The 19,967-nt window shown below is 32.0% G+C and overlaps 1 protein-coding gene across 1 annotated transcript in view; it reads right to left on the bottom strand.

The window, feature by feature from the left end:
- Window positions 1-401: 401 nt before the first annotated feature.
- LOC140920337 (uncharacterized) overlaps window positions 402-19,967 on the bottom strand; it is a 98,776-nt gene continuing 79,210 nt past the window's right edge. Inside the window, 5 exon segments of the mRNA XM_073368593.1 lie at window positions 402-476; window positions 642-762; window positions 1,420-1,518; window positions 1,606-1,765; window positions 1,880-2,138. Of these exon segments, the coding sequence (XP_073224694.1) occupies window positions 402-476; window positions 642-762; window positions 1,420-1,518; window positions 1,606-1,765; window positions 1,880-2,138 (714 nt within the window).

A 19,967-nucleotide genomic window follows, 5' to 3' on the forward strand; every position in this document is an offset into this window, starting at 1 on the left:
TCACCTAATCACCTGCTCACTATATAATTTCCACAGATAAGGATCATCCCATACATAGTATTTGGCATCACTTTTAAGTTTGTGTATTTGTGTTCTGGATGCATCTACAAGAAGGACTCCAGCAACTAGATAATTAACTAAATCAACAAACCAAGGAGTTACCTCACGCAACTATAGCAGTTGCTCATCAGGGAAGTCATCTTGAATGGGGATGAGGTCCTCATCTATTTTTATTCTGCTCAAATAATCTACCACCAAATTTTCATCTCCACTCTTATCTTTAATCTCTAAATCAAATTCTTGGAGTAACAACATCCATGGGATCAATCTCGGTTTTGCTTCTGGTTTCTTCAGCAAGAACTTTAAAGTTGCACGATCAGTAAAAACAACTACCTTTAAACCTAGCAATTATGATCTAAACTTGTCAAGAGCATAAACATAGCTAAAATTTCCTTTTCAATTGTAGTATAATTAGCCTATGCAGAATCTAAAGTCTTAGAAGCATAATAAATAATATGGATAGTCTTGCCAACCCTTTGTGCAAGGACTGCTGCCACTGCATAGTTAGATGCATCACGCATAATTTCAAAAGGGATGGTATAATTGGGTGGCTGAATTATGGAAGTAGAGGTCAGTGCTACCTTTAAGCAATCAAATGCCTTCTTGCATTTGTCATAAAAGGTGAAATTAACATCTTTTTGCAGCAAATTTGACATGGAAGGGCTATCTTGCTGAAATACTTGATAAAGAGCTTGTAAAAACCTACATGGACAAGAAAAGAACGAATCTCACGAATGTAAGATGGGTAAGGCAAATTAGAAATCACATCAATCTTGACAGGATCCGTTTCCATCCCATTCGTAGAGATCACATGTCTAAAACTATGCCATGTTCAACCATAAAATAACATTTTTCATAATTCAGCACAAGGTTAGTTTCAATACATCTATGCAAAAATCTATCTAAATTGTTCAAGCATGCATCAAATGAGGAACCATACATAATAAAATCATCCATAAAAACTTCTATACAATTTTCTATCAAATCAGTGAAAATACTAATCATGCAGCGTTGGATAGTGCTAGGAGCATTGCATAGGCCACATGGAATCCTCTTGTGGGCAAATGTGCTAAAAGGGCAAGTGAACGTGGTCTTTTCTTGGCCCTCTGGTGCAATATGGATATGAAAATAACCATAAAAACCATCAAGAAAACAATGAATGGTAAAGGAAAATGATCATTTCTAGTTGCTTGGTTTAGTCTCCGGTAATCGATGCATACCCTCCAACTGTTCTGCACTCGTGTGGGGATAAGTTCATTATTTTCATTTGTAACCACTATGAGTCCAGTTTTCTTAGGGACTACCTACACCAAACTCACTCATTGACTATCAAAGATGAGGTATATAATGCACGCTTACAAGAGTTTGGTCACTTCTGTTTTTACAACATCCAGAATTAATGGGTTAAGTCGCCTTTGGGGATGCTTGACTGATTTTAACCCATCCTTCATTAATATCCTATGCATAAACATGGATGGGTTAATACCAAGAATATCAGCCAAGGTCTATTTGATTGCCTTTCTGTGTTTTCTCAAAATCTGCTACAATTTTTCTTCCTGTTCATCTTCAAGTTTGGCTGAAAGAATCACATGTAACTTCCCAATTCCTTCTAAATATGCATATTTCAACTTTTTAGTAAGTTGTTTAAGGTCTATAGTCGGTGGTTGCTCAATGGAGGGTACAACACCAGTAGCCGAAGCTAAGTCTGCAAAATTAATCATGTTAGTAGAAATATCAATATCAGCATAATGATCAACTTGCAAAGTAGCTTTGATCTCAGCACACACAAAGCACATTTTAGTATATGTGCAAAATTCACAAGTATCATCAAAATCAGACAATGAAGGAAAATCAGTAGCAAATATATCGGGGTAAGTGTCATCAACCAAATCAGCAAGCAATTCAATTTGAAAAATATAATGTTCTTCCATGGGGTGTTTCATAGCATCAAATATGTTAAATTTTACAATTCTTTCACCAAATTCCATGGATAGAGTTCCAGCATGTACATTAATTTTTGTTCTAGCAGTTTTCAAGAATGGTCTGCCTAAGATGATATGTGCCATGTTGGAGTAAGTCTCTCCCTCCACGTCCATAATGTAAAAATCTGCAGGAAATATTAATTCGTTAACTCGATCAAGTACATACTCCACAAGTCCAACAGGGCAAGCATTGCTTCTGTTTGCAAATTGAATGGTAACACATGTACTCTGTAAAGGTCTAAGAGCAAGATAGTTAAAAATAGATGTAGGCATAACATTAATTGAAGCTTCTAAAGCTAACATGGCATTTTCAAATTGACTATTGCATATGGTACATGGAATGAAAAATGTTCCTGGATCTTTGCATTTATGGGGCATGGACTGAATGAGGGTTGAAACATTACGCCTCATGTTTACTCTTTCATTACCTTTTAACCTTCTCTTGTGTGTGCACAACTCTTTTAGAAAGTTGGCATATCTTGGAATCTATTTAATTGCTTCAATGAGGGGAATTTTCATTCCCACCTTCCTAAATGTACACATAATCTCCTTTTCCCTATCTACCTCGTCCATTTACTTAGTCTTTGATGACTCTTTATCATATGCATAGTTTTCATTGTTTTTAGTCTTATTTGTCTTGTATTCATAAGTTAATTTAAGTAGTTATTTGATATATTTTGTTGATTTTAGTTCTTTGATTTAATGAAATGTTTCTGTTCTTATTTCATTGATTAAGTAGAGATTTTTTGTAGTTTTATGTTGTTTCTTTGTTTTAGTGCAATGTTGAATTTTTGTGAGAAATCAACATGACATGTGTGGAATATTTCAGTCATATTTGGCGTTGTAGGTGTCCAATTGGAGTCACACCAAATGCAAATGAAAGCTAAGATCCATAGCTACAACTTTCAATACACCATAACTAAATTTAGACTCCACAAATGAGAATAATGAAGTATAAGTTAGACAACAGATGTTGTGCGCCTGACGCGCAAAGACCTGCACCTGGGGCACATTTCGGTCTTCCTGAATCTACTCACGTGTGCTGGAAGTGCAAATTTCGCGCCTAGGGCGTGTGGCACACGATTGAATGTATCAAAATGTGTTTTTTTCACTTTCTATGCATCTTTTTGACTATTGGGAAGTTGAGAGACTTGTGGCAAAGCATAAAAACTCAAATACGCCTGTTTCTAACACCATTGGAGCAGTTTTATCAAGAATCATTCATGAATCTTTCTTTTAATTCTTCTGTAATCTCTATCTTTTCTATCTCTGTCATGAGTAACTAAACTGTATTTGTTACGGATGAGTGTAACAAGATGAAACCCTTATTTTTCTGATTTGATTTCTAGTTATATGAATGAGTTTATTGAATTATTTTTCTCATCTATGTTTTGAATAATTTTTATTGTTTGATCAACATTAAAATGTTCTATGATTCGTATTTTGAAACAGAAGTGGACTTTACGAATAATTGAGATGAGAAATTCATAAATTTGTAGTCTAGGGATAGATGCAGGTCATGAGACCAATTAAATTAGTTGTAGAGGCAATAGTTTAAAAAGAGAATTCCTGTATAGTAATGCTTAATTAGAATATTAAATCCACTAACGAATTAGGGGTTACTTTGGAATTAAAGGTTACATCACTAAGACATTAGGACAATAATAATAAAGAGAATTCAGTAATATTTCAATAAAGGAATTCAATAACTAGGATCAAATTAGACATCACGGTTGGGTTCGAAGTGAAACTCATCTCTGACATTTTTCTTAATATAAAGGATCAATTTATTACTATTTTTAATTTTAAATATTATTTCAATCAATTTGGGAACTTTTTGTTTAATTTTAGTAATTAAATATAATTTGATAGTAAAACGCAATTCTTGAGTTCGACACTCGGTATTACCATTTTAATTATTACTTGCAACGATTCAATACACTTGCTGAAATACTATCAAGTTTTTGGCGCCGTAGTTGGGGATTGTCATATCACTATTGAATTTAATTTATTTACTTAATTGAAATTTCTTGCTCTGCAATAATTTTTTTTTTAATTTTGGTCAGAAAAACTGTTTTTCTTTTATTTTCTATTTTTATTTGTTGAGTTTGCTAATGTCATGTGCTAGTGGTTTGTCTCTTCTTTGTTTGAGATAACTATTCGCTGTAGAGCATGGAAGATTGTAATAATGATATGCTACTACAATTAAATGAAGAGTGTGATACTTGTCTTATATCTGGTATATGTTGCATGATTGAGGGACAAATCTTGAGAGATATATTTTTAAAACATCACCCTTAGATCTCTCTGATGCGGCCTCTTAAGTTTGACTTTTGTGGAGAAGGACATAGGAATGGAACTTGTTTTGATGACTTTGTCGAACTAATAGAATATGAAGATTTTTTGGGTCAAAGAAGCAGAAAACGACGAGTGTTATATTTAAAAGATCAATTGGGAACAAATTCGATCTCCTAAAATTCTATCCAAAGAATCAAATGACACAGACTTTCACATCAAGGACGTTTTAGTTGAATTCATGAAGAATAACATGGTTTCAATTGATCGATTTGAATGTCAATGTGAGAGGTTATTTGAGCAAGTGATTGAGTTTGAGAAAATTGAAGAGAAGTTGAAGATTGAAGATGACTTCATTTTTGTGATAGAAGAAGATAAGCAAGAGAAGAACACAAACGAGGAAAAGAAAAAAGAAGAGATTGATGAAGTTCGAGATTCAATCTATGCCTTGTTCATCAACGTCCAATTGAAATGGACATGGAAGCAACATCATTTATTTCTCAAGTTCATGGAATTTCTACCAAATAAAAAGAAGAAGAATAATGATGTGTTCTTCCTGTCATATATGCCACCTTGACAGTAGCTGAGGCGTCAAGCTAATGACTTTAAAGAAGCACTTCGTGGGAGGCAACTCATAGGTAGAGGTAACTTTTATTTTTGCAACTTATCTTTTTTATTTGAATTTGTTTCTTTTTAATTGTGTGTAGATGTGTACTATGATGAATAATTTTTAACAACTTGAAGCTAGTCTTAAACTATTTGTTGCAGATATTGAAATTTAAACTCTATTTCTTTGCTCATATTATTGCTTAATTCGATAAGTTTCACTAATGCATGCATTGTTGATTACTCCTTGGTTGTCGAAGTCTCAATTGCAGTTTTTTTATAAACAAAACTAAATAAATTTTATAGTGGCATGTGTGGCATCATTTAGATAGTTCATACTCTTTCTTATTATCCTAGATGTAAGCCTTTGAGTCTAAACACTTTAATTCTTTGTTGTGTGATTATCCAGACATGTGTTATCCCTTTAGAACTCGCACTAATTCTGACTTTCAAAACATATATTTAGATGGCAAAACATGTGTTTATAGGGGTGCTAATTAGAGATAACAATAGCTATAAATTGTTATTGTATTCAATAGGGTGAAGCTAGTGATTTTTATGTTGTTTTTACATCTGATGTGTCCTACATTGGCACCTCTTGTGCTTATAGTTCTTTTATATATGTGTGTATAACTTTTGGTTTTGAAAAAAATAAAAGATGTTTCAAGTTTTATAAAATTTTGAATTGAGTATAAAACACGTGATAACTAATCACGAGTAATAAAATTGTGACAAAGTATAAATAACATATCTATTGAATTGAAATGTCTTTCCATGCACCAAAACACATGTATTATATTTTTCTATCAAAAAAATTATCTACTGTTGAATTAGTATTTTGTCAACACACATGTTATTAGTGTATTAATTCAAAAGATTTTGACTCACCAAAAAGAAGTAGCAAGTCAACCAAATGCACTTTCTCTGTCAATGTTCTTAGTAAAGGAGAGATACATACTCTCAATTTAGAGGAAGTAAAGACATGTCATATGCTTTTTAGGCGAGACCTCAAATGACGACATGAGAAGCTATATGGGACTGGTAGAGCCAAAAATGGGAAGTTAATTAATCCAGACCAAAAAAACTGTATTGAGTAGTAATGTGGGATTAATTTAGAAGATTTTGGATAAATATTAAGAAATAATAATGTGGGATTAATTTGGAAGATTTTGAGTAGACGTTGTGAAATAATATTTAAGTATTTTAAGAAGACATAATATAAGGTAGTGATTGATGTATAGAATTGGTGGAAAATGAAAGGTAAAAAAGAAGATTGACACATCAAATTTTTGCTGAAGTGACACAAATTCGATTTCATGGCATTCGACCAGATGAAATGTCAACATGCGGTGTTGGAGTTGTAGGTTAATAATTAACTAGATTGTGACTCACACGTTACATGGTAGATGTTGATATATTTTTATGTATATATATAAATATTGCATGAAAATATATAATTAATTTTCACTACAAAAATAGATAAAATAAAGATATAAAGGTTTTGTATAACTAATGATACAATTAATTGTAACCTCAAAATTTTGGGAGAATGTTAAAATTTTAAATATGTTAACGTGAAATGAAAATGAATTTTTTTCTTTCAAAAACATTATTTATTTATTTATTTACACACTTTAAGTTTTGGTTTACTTGCACCATTGTTGCTCCTCAACAATTTTAGTTGAAGAATTAATCATAATTGTTTTTGTTGAAGAATCTTTGAACATTTGTAACTAATAATGTTATTTCGTTTCTTAATGTGATACAATCAAATGTATTACAAACTTTAAATTAAAGACCGATACTAAAAAATAGAGAGAGAAAATAACTAAAATCATCTAATATCCAATAATCTATTTATTTATATTGATCAAATAAAATTAATTTTTAAATAGTAAAAGATTAAATCATTATAATAATATTTTTTTAAATATAATTAATTAAGTTGTAAGTTTTTCTTTGCCAACATATTTTAGCATTAACACATCAATAAAGTAAAATTGATTATATAATTTATTTAAATTGTAAATATTGAAATGTGTTATAGTATTTTTATGGGAATAAAATAATGTCAAATCTTTTAAATGAGATTTTTGTCATCCATTGTGGTCCAATTTGGTTCGAGTGATTAACCTTTGCAATTGTGCGCATAAGATATCATATTCACATAATAAAAAATATTTGAATGATAAGTGTATGATTTCTTAAATATATCTTACACAATCACTTTCAAAAATGATTTGCACTTTATCATTTTGTGTATATATTTCTTTTTTATGAGAATAAAATAATGTTAAATCATTTAAAGGAGAGTTTTTTCATCCATTGTGATCCAATTTGGTTCGAGTGATTAATCTATGCAATTGTGCGCATAAGATATCATATTAACATAGTAAAAGATACTGCTTTTGAATGATAATTATATGATTCCTTAAATGTATCTTACACAATCACTTTCAAGAATGACTTGTACTTTATCATTTCGGGTAGCAAAGATAAACTAATCATAATATTTTATATTAATATCGTCATATAATGATGCTCTAAAAATTTGTAATGACTTTTAGAGCTCTTTTTTTAGATATGTAATATTTTGTTTTACTTTAATGTTTTATTGAAAATTTATTAATTTTTTTGTTAGAGCAATTTAAGTGAGGGACACCAAAGAGTTTTAAGAAAGAGATTTCAAGTCCAAAATCTGATATAACTAATATAACAACTAATTTACTAATATTTACTTATAAAAAAATATGTTTTAGCTATTAATAATGATATTGAATATAACATTATTATTTTATTTTTTTGTGAAAGAAGATTAAAAGTAAAATAGTAGCTTTATGAGTAACTGAATTTTCCAATTAGTTTTAGTATTAGTGTGTATTTATTTGTTGAAACTTAAAATATTTTGTCTAAACCCTAAACTTCTCGATTCCAAAATCTAATAAAACTAATATAACCTCTAATTTACTAATATTCACTTATAAAAGAATAATTTTCATCTATTAATAATGACATTGAATATGTTATTATTATTTTATTGCGAAGGAAAATTAAAAGTAAAATAATAGCTTTAAACATTTTGTCGTTATTGTTTATTTGTTGAAACTTGAAACATTTTACTTAAGGTAACTTCAATTACAATTATTTAACACATAACTTTATCAAAAAAATGTTTATTAACTATTAAAAATTAAAATTGCAATCTTTTGTATTAAAGAGTAAAATATCGTTGATCAAAATTTTTTAATTAAAATTAAAAATATAATAGGTTTACATTACTTTAAAAGTCTATATTTTTTGATAACTTTAAATATATAATATTTTTGTTGAAAGTTTATTAATTTTTTATTGTTGCAATTTAAGAGATACTTTATTTGTATTTATATATAATGAATTACAATGAAAACAGGAAATTTTAGGTCCAAAATCAAATAAAATCCATATAACTACTAATTTAATAACATTTATTTATAAAATAAATATATTTTCAGTTATTATGAATGATGTTGAATAAGTTATTATTATTTTGTGAAAGAAGATTAAAAATAAATTAATAACTTAAAGGATTACTGAATGTTCAAATTAAATTTAATATTAGTATGTATTTATTTGTGGAAACTTCAAATATTTTGTTTAAAGTAAATTTCAATTTCAATTATTTTTAAATAATTTTATCAAAAAATTATTCATTAACTATTAAAAAAATCAAAATTGCAATATTTTGTATTAAAGAGTAAAATGGTATTGATTAAATTTTATAAAATTAAAAAAATCAAGATCATATTATTTTAAAAGTTTATATTTTATCCTGGTTGAGTGAGATGTAAGATGAATTTAAACTCTCTAATATTGAATCAATTAAACATGAAAGATGTTACGTTTGAATGTCAGCATCAATATTGTAGACATAAGTTACAATATTTTTTAATAAGACATAAACTACAAATTGTTATAGAGAATACCGAATATGTCATGAAAATCTAATAGAATAAAAGAGAACCGCAAATAACTAAATTTTTCTTGACATATAGAGAATATTAAAGGTGTCATGAAAATTTAATAGAATGAAAGAGAACTGCAAATAACTAAATTTTTTTGACAAAAAGAGAATACCTAAGATGTCATGTAAATCTAATAGAATGAAGAGAAATGCAATAATTGATTTTTTTCTAGCATATAAATTCAATTTTTCAAACTCAAAGTATGTACCTCTGAAATGTGTGCTCCAGTTTCAATTTTTGTCTTTTCATACTAGATAAAATATCTTATAACACAAAGCAACATATAAAGATATATTTATAAAAATATTTTGTCTAATTGTGTGAACAATTTATAGATAGTTACATAGGTGAAGATAGTGTATCGATGACACAAATTTTTCAAGAAATTAACATAGATGACTTTGTGAGATCAGATTCAGATATTAACTTGTGAAATCGAATTCAGATATGGCTTTATGAGATTGGATTCATACTTGCAAATGATTACCGGAATATTTGGGATGAGATAACATCAATTTGACGTATTTTATTACCAATTAATCTGCTTGATATGTAAAGTTAGAATTGGAGCAGGCGCAAAAGTTGTTTGGAGTGAGAAGATGTTAGAATTATCTTTATGATGCTTTTTTAAAAGGTTTTTAACTTATGTATATGATGTGTGAGATGCAAAATAACGACTATGCAAAAATTTATTTAAAAATATAGGTTGACGTTTCAACAATAACAAAAACTGCTTGCATAATAATTTTATATATTACAACGAAATTTTTAAGTGCTTAAAATGTATTTAATTACAAAAAGAAAAATAAATTTAAAAAATGCACTACGCGAAAAAACGCATATTACAACGCTTTTTTTAAGCCATTTACAGCGCTTTTTCAAAAAAATAAGCGTTGTGGAAACGAGCGTTGTAAATGATACAACAGCGCTTTTAAAAAAGCGCTATAAAACATGTAAATACAACGCGCGCTTGTTATGCACATTTTACAGCGCTTCTTCACAAAAAAGCGCTGTAATATGCACCACATTATATGAGTTATGGGTGTGCATTTTACAGCGCTTTCTCAAAAAAGAGCTCTAAAATGCCCAACCATAATTTCATATATGGGTGGACATATTACAGCGCTTTCTCAAAAAAACGCTGTAATATGCCCAACCATAATTTCAAATATGGGTGGGCATATTACAGCGCTTTCTCACAAAAGCGCTGTAATATGCCCACCCATAATTTCATATATGGGTGGGCATTTTACAACGCTTTTTTGAGAACTGTAGAAGGTGCACCATTAAAGCGCTTTAGAACAACATTTTACAGCGCTTTCTCAAAAAAGCGCTGTAAAATGCCCACCCATAATTTCATATTATGGGTCTGCATTTTACAGCGCTTTTCTTGTACATTTTACAGCGCTTTCTCACGAAAGCGCTGTAAAAGGTGCACCATTAAAGCGCTTTAGAACAACATTTTACAGCGCTTTAGGTAAAAAATACTTTTAATTGCATTTATTTGTAATTAATTAAATGTATTGGTAATTAATCTAGTTTAAAATTTTCATTGAAGGTTTTTGTACGAGAAGGTCGTGTGCACGAGGAAACTGTCAAATAAATACTCATTCTTGTCTCCGCATAAGATGTCGATGTTCAAACTCGATCCAGACAATGTAAAACACTACATTGTAGATATGTTTTTAAGAAATAAAGAAAGTGATAAATTGTTCTTGGCACCATATAATTCAGGGTACGTAATTTTATCTTTTTTAATTGATGAGAATTTAATTTATTAGTTGTCTATAAACAAAATTGCTTAACCAATTTTTTGTTGTTGTAGGGCACATTGGGTGCTATTTGCAATCAATGCGGTCTCTGAAGTGATATACTATTTGGATCCCGTGCACGGCGATTACACCAATCACCCCGGAATAAAGAATATGCTCGACACGTAAGTAATATTCATTTATTTCTTACATATATATATTTATATATATATATATATAAATATATATATGTAAGAAATAAATGAATATTACTTACGTGTCGAGCATATTCTTTATTCCGGGGTGATTGGTGTAATCGCCGTGCACGGGATCCAAATAGTATATCACTTCAGAGACCGCATTGATTGCAAATAGCACCCAATGTGCCCTACAACAACAAAAAATTGGTTAAGCAATTTTGTTTATAGACAACTAATAAATTAAATTCTCATCAATTAAAAAAGATAAAATTACGTACCCTGAATTATATGGTGCCAAGAACAATTTATCACTTTCTTTATTTCTTAAAAACATATCTACAATGTAGTGTTTTACATTGTCTGGATCGAGTTTGAACATCGACATCTTATGCGGAGACAAGAATGAGTATTTATTTGACAGTTTCCTCGTGCACACGACCTTCTCGTACAAAAACCTTCAATGAAAATTTTAAACTAGATTAATTACCAATACATTTAATTAATTACAAATAAATGCAATTAAAAGTATTTTTTACCTTATGTACAAGCTGATTACAGTAACACTCAGCTCCTTATGTTCGAGAAGATCGTACATTTGCTCCTTTTCGAGGTATTCAATATACTCATCTCCAAAGATGTCTTGATTCATTTGTACAATGGGCGAATCGTTGCTGCTGCCCATGTTCCTTTTTATTTGGATGTCAAGACACGCCCCGTATTTACCAAGGCGTGGCTGACTTTTATTAGGAGCAGCAGCAGCAGCGACCGATTTTCCCCGATCCAGATTTTTTGTTGCTGCAAGTTTTGCAGCTTTATTACCCTCCAGCCTTTGTAGTTTGGCAGCCCTATTAACCTCCAATTTTTGAGGTCTGCTGCCTTTTTTTGGCTGTAGGGGTGGTTTATTTATTTGGACCTACAAAAATGAGGTAAAATGTTAGTTTATTGAATCTGAAAAAATAAAAAACCTTAGGCAATAAATGTGACAAACCTTTTCGGGAGATGTAACTGATTTGTCCTTGGGAATCTTTTTTTCGAGGGCAACAAGGTGTGTGGGCCATGCCACGTAACTGCCAATAGCGTCGCTTAAGAACTTCATATCTCCATCGTTGTCCGGTATGGGCAACGGTGCAGTTGGTTCGAAAGCAACCGTAGGCGATACTTTGACATGGCCCGCGGGGATCGGAATATTGTGCAATACTTCTCCCGAAGTATTGTGCAATATTCCTTTTCCCACCTTCCGTTGAGTCGGCGAGGACAAGTATAGGACACATGTAGTGACACCCTACATCAATAGTTAAAACATAAGTACAGTTAATATATAAGTTTGTTTAATACATAAGTAATTACATAAGCAAGTAAGTAGTAAGTAATTAATTACCTCGGGAATACTCTTCAAACCGACGTTGCAACTCCCGGTTTCACTCTCCATTTGTATTTCAGGTTGGAGCTGAACCGGAAGTTGCTTGTCTTTATTCGTATTCACCAAGAGTGCCACTTGCTCCGATAAGATTCTGAGCTTCTCTAATACTTCCTCGTTGGAAGGTTTTTGGCGCTTCTCTTGAGGAAAAAAGCTTTTGGGAGTTACGCCAAATCCTTTCCCCCTCACTCGACCGGAATACTCAGGGACATTAAACACTTTCCCAAGAATGTCCCTGCACGTATCCTTGTTGCCCTCTTGAGTTTCAGAACTTTGTTCAATAGTTTCCTAAAATACATGTAACATTAAAAAGATAAGTTCAATAGCATTTTTAAAATACAATATTAAAAAATATTAAAGTGATAATATACTTACACAAAGTTCTACAACTTTCTTGACATTTTCATTATCAACCACTCCTTCTTTGTTAACACGCGCTTCCTTCCATAAGATATGACGACCCAAGGGTTGATCGGCTTGGGTGTCTTTTCTCTATTCGTTAAAATCATAAACAAAATAATACAAATTAGTTACACACTATAGTTTATAATACAAATTACAAGTGATGTTTAATTACTTACAATTTTTTGTTCAAGGCGTGCATATCCCATACGTGATTTCTTGTATGGGTGTTTTGGGTTGCTTGCCCGTTCGCGATTTGCCTTACTAATATTCTATATAAAAAAAAAATAGCAATTGTGTAAAAATTTAAAATACGCTACGAATATGAATAATAAAACACAAATGCTAATAAATTAATCACTTACGACAAACGCCGGGTCAGAACGTTTGGAAACAAATGCACTCCATTCATCCTTTGATATATAATGTTGATATATCTTTGGAGGTTCAGCATTTGTGTTTCCTTCTCTATCTTTTAGATAGAAATTTGAGAGATGGGATCTAAATCCACGATGGATTTTCCCAGCAACTCTCAAAACATATGACTTTCGTTCCTCATCAAGAACAAAAGTGGTCTGCAATGAAAACAATTATAAGTAATGTATTTTACAGAAAAAAAATTATAAATGACAAAAGAGTAGATCAAAATATTTACTTGAATGTCATTCCAGATGATATCTTTGGCATCCTTCAACGCCTTATCTCTCCAGTTGTCTATTGTTATTGGGACATTTTGACGAACAACAGCCCCAATGTAGCTTACAAACATGGAGCTGTTGGGGTCAACTGGCTGACCACTCTCGTTCCAGCCAACCTAATAAACTCATATAGTAAGTACATGCCCTAAACCCTAAAAAAAGATAAAAAAACACACAGCAAACAGAGTATATATAGTATACCTCAAATTTAATGCCACTGCTCCGTGCTTTAATCACCCTTTGCATGATAGTTGCACCACGTTTGACTTCTTTTTCGTAAGTCTTAGAGGTGCCAACTTCTTCATTTTGAACTTCTAAATCTTTGTTTGTATCCATTTAACTACAACAAGTTCAACATGCACTTTAGTATAACATCAACAAGCTCAACATGGATCATGCATTATTATAAACAAACTCAACATGTATCAGTATATCTTAAAAAAGCTCAACATGCATTCTAATGATTACAAAAATTTAATAACATCAATACCTGAATAATGATGGTTCGAAGAAAGACGAAATGCAAAGAAAAGAGGGTTTGCAGAAAGTTCACAGAAATATGGTTCACAGAAATACGGTTTGAAGAAATACGTAATGAGGGTTACGTATTTCAATGAAAATATATTGTGTGAAATGGGAGAGATGATCTTGGATGGAAATAAGGTTCGAAATGAAGGAGATGATCGTGGAAATAAGGTTCGTAAAGGACGGGATGATAGGGTTTGCAAAAGAAGAGAAGAAATGAAGGTTGAGATGAAGGTTACGTAATGAAGAGGAAACTGAAGAGGTAACTGTTATATATACGTAACACTTTTACAGCGCTTTTTATAAGCCTTTTACAGCGCTTATTTTGTAAAGCGCTCTAAAAGGCTTCTTTAGTTAAATTTTTAAAAGGCTCTTTTACAGCGCTTTTTTCAAATAAGCGCTGTAAAAGACCTCCGTGTGTTATTATGTTATTTGAATGCCTTTTACAGCGCTTTTTTCAAATAAGCGCTGTAAAAGACCTCCGTGTGTTATTATGTTATTTGAATGCCTTTTACAGCGCTTTTTTCAAATAAGCGCTGTAAAAGACCTCCGTGTGTTATTATGTTATATGAATGCCTTTTACAGCGCTTTCACACATAAGCGCTCTAAAAGGCTTCTTTAGTTAAATTTTTAAAAGGCTCTTTTACAGCGCTTTTTTCAAATAAGCGCTGTAAAAGACCTCCGTGTGTTATTATGTTATATGAATGCCTTTTACAGCGCTTTCACACATAAGCGCTCTAAAAGGCTTCTTTAGTTAAATTTTTAAAAGGCTCTTTTACAGCGCTTTTTTCAAATAAGCGCTGTAAAAGACCTCCGTGTGTTATTATGTTATTTGAATGCCTTTTACAGCGCTTTTACACATAAGCGCTCTAAAATGTCTCTTTATGTTAATTTTAAGAGGCTCTTTTACAGCGCTTTTCCCAAATAAGCGCTGTAAAAGACCTCCGTGTGTTATTATGTTATATGAATGTTTTTTAAAGCCTTTTACAGCGCTTTTCCACATAAGCGCTCTAAAATGTCTCTTTATGTTAATTTTAAAAGGCTCTTTTACAGCGCTTTTTCCAAATAAGCGCTGTAAAAGGCCTTATTGTTTTTGTGTTTTGTTATGTTATGTTATTTTTTAAACAAGCTCAACATGCATGCAAAACCCACATAGTAGTAACTGGTCACCACAAAAATCCCTTCCTCTTCACCAAACTCTTCTCCTTTTATGCATCTTCTTCACAAACATCAAAGCTTACTCTTTCACAATTCAATCTCCACCTCAACACCCTTTTTATCTCTTTACATTCTCTTTCCTTCTTAAATCGAAACTTAATTGGTATTCAGGATCATTGCCATGTTGCGAAAAATGGGTTTGTGTCTGGTGTTTTTGGGGATTCCCATGATGCGTACAAGGTGTTTGAAGAAATGGGTTTGTGTCTGATGTTTTTTGGATTCCCATGATGCGTACAAGGTGTTTGAAGAAATGGGTTTGTGTCTGATGTTTTTTGGATTCCCATGATGCGTACAAGGTGTTTGAAGAAATTAGGTGTCTGATGAATATTATTTTTAAAGCTTTTTTACAGCGCTTTGTCAAATAAGCGCTGTAAAATGTCTTTTTTACTCACTTTCAAAAGAGTCGTTTACAGCGCTTTGTGTGAAAAGCGCTGTAAAAGGTATAAAACACTCATTATTTTATTTTTAAAAGGATCTTTTACAGCGCTTTTTAAGATAAGCGCTGTAAAATGTCTCTTTATTTTATTTTTGTGTTTGGTTTATTTGGGTTGGGATGACATTAAAAACATTTTTATCATTGTTTATTGGATTAAAAATATTGTTATCATTGTCTTTATCACAATACTTTAGGAGATGATGAATTATTAGAAATGAGTATTCTGAAGAATCTATATATATATATGCACTGAGCAAAAGAGAATCTCTCTATTCAGTTCAGTTCAGTTCATGTAAATTACTAATTTATATTCAGTTCAGTTCATGTAAATCAAGCTAAATATAAAACACTCATTGTTACATGAACTTGGTATAAAACACTCAAATCAAGCTAAATATAAGCAGAAAATAAATTAATCAGAAAATAAATTAATCAGAACTTAGTATAAAACACTCAATTCAGATTACATGCATATTTACAATAACACAGTTCAGATTACATGCATAGCTTATATAAAACAATTAAACATATATATACATTAAGATGCCCTTCTTCTTTTCCTGGTGACATTCACATTTGTTTGTCCATTTACAATACGAAACGATGGATTAATCCAAATTCCCTCATCATGATCATCTCTAAGATATAAACCATCATCAGTTGAATCAATTTCATGTGGTTGTTGTGATGTTGCAAATAAAAGATCATTACCAACATCTTCATCATTATTGTTATCATCACTTATTTTATTGGTCGATAGGACAACAGACCATTTATCATTAGAAGGATCAGTGACATAAAACACTTGTTGAGCTTGCGACGCTAAAATAAAAGGCTCGTCTTTGTATCCCACCCTATTAAAATCGACAAGCAAGAATCCTGACTCATCAATCCGAACGCCATTATTATTATCGACCCACTTGCAACCAAATATGGGAACACGAAACATTGTGTAGTCTAACTCCCATATGCGCTCGATAACCCCAAAATATGATAGATTTGCATATATTGGGTTTTTGTCTTTTGCACTTGAGACATGCATCGCTTCAGCTACGAGAGTGACTCCACTATTTTGCATAGTGGTCTGATCATCTTGTTCTTTGGTATAAAATGTGTAGCCGTTAATAACATAACCAGTGTAAGAAAAGACATGTAAGCTCGGACCATTTGCTAGCCACCTCAATCTATTTGAAATTGATCCGGGGTCTATATCAAATTTTGACATTATGTGATTTTTTAACCATGTTACAAAACTTCGATTGTGCTCTCGAGTTATCCAATTTTGATTCCTATTCATGTTCAAACGAGATAACTGATCAATGTGTATTGTAACATACGGTTGAACCTCATCATCATTGTGCAGAACATACAATTGTGCCTGCTCCCATTCTGTCCTTGATATAGTCAGTAGTCTCCTTCCAGTTATCCCTTCTCCTGATAGTCTTCCCGAATGACGAGACATGGGAAGCCCTATGGATTCAACATTGGACAGATATTCAGTACAAAATTCAGCAGCCTCTTCAACAATGTATCGTTCAGCAATACAACCTTCTGGTCGACTTCTACTTTTTACGTACCCTTTTAATATTTTCATATATCGTTCTATCGGATACATCCATCTCATATAAGCTGGCCCACAAAGTTGTGTCTCCTTAACCAGATGAACAGTAAGGTGAACCATTATATCAAAAAACGATGGTGGGAAATACATTTCAAGCTCACACAAAGTAACAACAATTTCCCTCTGCAATGTCGGTAATTTCTGAGGGTCGATCACTTTACTACAAATTTCCCTGAAGAAGAAACATAATCTAGTTAAGGCTAGTCGAACTTTTTCAGGTAAAATGGAACGTATACCTATTGGTAGCAAATGCTCCATTATAATATGACAATCATGGGTCTTCAAACCTTTTAACTTGAGGTCTTTCATACAAACCAAATTTTTAATGTTCGAAGAGTATCCTTCTGGAACTTTAACTTCGTGTAGAAATTTACATAAAACAATTTTTTCCTTTCTAGATAGAGTATGAGCGGCTGGAGGTAGATATGTGCGATTTCCTTTCTTTACTGGAGCCAGTTCATTTCTTATTCCCATATCGACCAAGTCCAATCTTGCATTGACGCCATCTTTAGACTTTCCTGGAACATTGAGTAACGTACCAATAACACTTTCAAATACATTTTTTTCAATATGCATCACATCGAGGAAATGTCTTACATACAATGACTTCCAATATGGCAATTCAAAGAAAATTGACTTTTTCTTCCACCCAGTTTTCACCAGCTCTCCCGCAAAAGGTTTGCCAAATTTATTGGTCAAACCTTGTACTTTTTCAAGTATTTGATATCCAGTCGGTGCTAAAGGAGCTTTACCTTCCTCTGATTTTCCATTGAATGCATTTCTCCACCCACGATACTGATGACTATAAGGTAAAAATCTACGATGTCCAAGAAACACATTCTTCTTACAATGTTTCAACCGCATCCAATTTGTACTCTCTTCACATATAGGACATGCACACTGACCTTTAATGCTATATCCTGATAAATTACCATATGCTGGAAAATCATTAATTATGCCGAACAACATAACCCTTAAATTGAAACATTCTTTCTTATACCCATCATAAACTTCCACACCTGTCTCCCACATACTTTTTAAATTTTCGATTAGAGGAGTCAAGTATACGTCGATATCATTCCCCGGTTGTTTGGGTCCAGAAATTAACAGAGACAACATCATAAACTTACGCTTCATACATAACCATGGAGGTAGGTTATATATTACCAAAATCACAGGCCACGTGCTATGTGAGATGCTTTGAAGACCATGTGGATTCATTCCATCAGTAGAAAGTGCAAGTCTTAGATTTCTTGACTCTATCCCGAATTCAGGATACTCGTGATCAATTTTTGCCCATTGTGGGGAATCTGCAGGGTGTCGAAACATTCCATCTCTAATTCTTTCATCTGCATGCCATGTCAAGTGTTTTGAATCTTCTTCACTGCGATACATGCGCCTAAATCTTGGTATTATAGGAAAATACCACACGACTTTTGCTGGAGTAGATTCTTTCTTCTTATATCGAGAGACATTGCATTTCGGACACGCCTTAAGTAGTTCATATTCGTTTCGAAATAAAATGCAATCGTTAGGACACGCATGAATCCTTTCGTAACTCATTCCAATAGAACACAAAATCCGTTTAGCCTCGTAGGTTCGACTGGGAAGTTCATTATCATCTGGCAACATATCTTTTATGAGTGTTAATAATTCCGTAAAGCTTTTATCAGACCATCCATTACTCGCTTTTAAGTTGTACAACTTTAATATCGCTGACAGTCTTGTGAATTTAGTACAACCATTATATAATTCTTTCTCTGCATCACTCAACAAACTTTCAAACATTTTAGGACAATCTCGAAGATCTTCTTCAACTGCTTTTGCAATCTCATCAACTCGGTCCGGCTCATATGTATCTGTATCGAAATCAGTTGAAGCATATGTAGAACTATTCTCAAAATTAATGTTTCCTTTTTTTTTCTCACCATGTCTTATCCAACATGTGTAGCTTTGATCAATTCCATTACATACTAGATGTCCTTCTAATTCATCTTCTCTAACACGTTTTCCAAAACAACATTTTAAACAAGGACAAACTACTCTATTTGGATCTTTTGCATTCTTCACTGCAAACTCAACAAACTCCTTCACTCCAATTTCATACTCTTTTGACAATCGATTGGCTGAAATCCATTTCCTATCCATATTATACCACCTATATAAATGCAGTAACAAAAATAATAAGCTTTCAAAACATATCAACAAGTTTCAAAAAGAAACCAATATCAACTAACAATTTCAAAACAGAACAGATCATGTGGTATGAGTTTTTGACAATTTTTGACAATTTCAAAACAGAACAGATCATGTGGTATGAGTTTTTGACAATTTTTGACAATTTCAAAACAGAACAGATCATGTGGTATGAGTTTTTGACAATTTTTGACAATTTCAAAACATAACAGATCATGTGTAAAAAATACCTTAGACAACGTAGATGGCCGCACAGTACGTAGAGGATATTAGGGTTCCCAACGTATATAATTATTTGAAAGATGTAGAGGATATGAGGGTTTCCAACGTATATAATTATTTTAAAGATGTATTTTACAGCGCTTGTGAAAAACGCGCTGTAATAGGTAGTTAAATTCAATGAAAGCGCATGTGTTTTACAGCGCTTGTGAAAAAAACGCTGTAATAGGTAGTTAAATTCAATGAAAGCGCATGTGTTTTACAGCGCTTGTGAAAAAAGCGTTGTAATAGGTAGTTAAATTCAATGAAAGCGCATGTGTTTTACAGCGCTTGTGAAAAA

Source organism: Cicer arietinum, chromosome 5 (assembly GCF_000331145.2).
Source record: "Cicer arietinum cultivar CDC Frontier isolate Library 1 chromosome 5, Cicar.CDCFrontier_v2.0, whole genome shotgun sequence".
NCBI lineage: Eukaryota > Viridiplantae > Streptophyta > Magnoliopsida > Fabales > Fabaceae > Cicer > Cicer arietinum.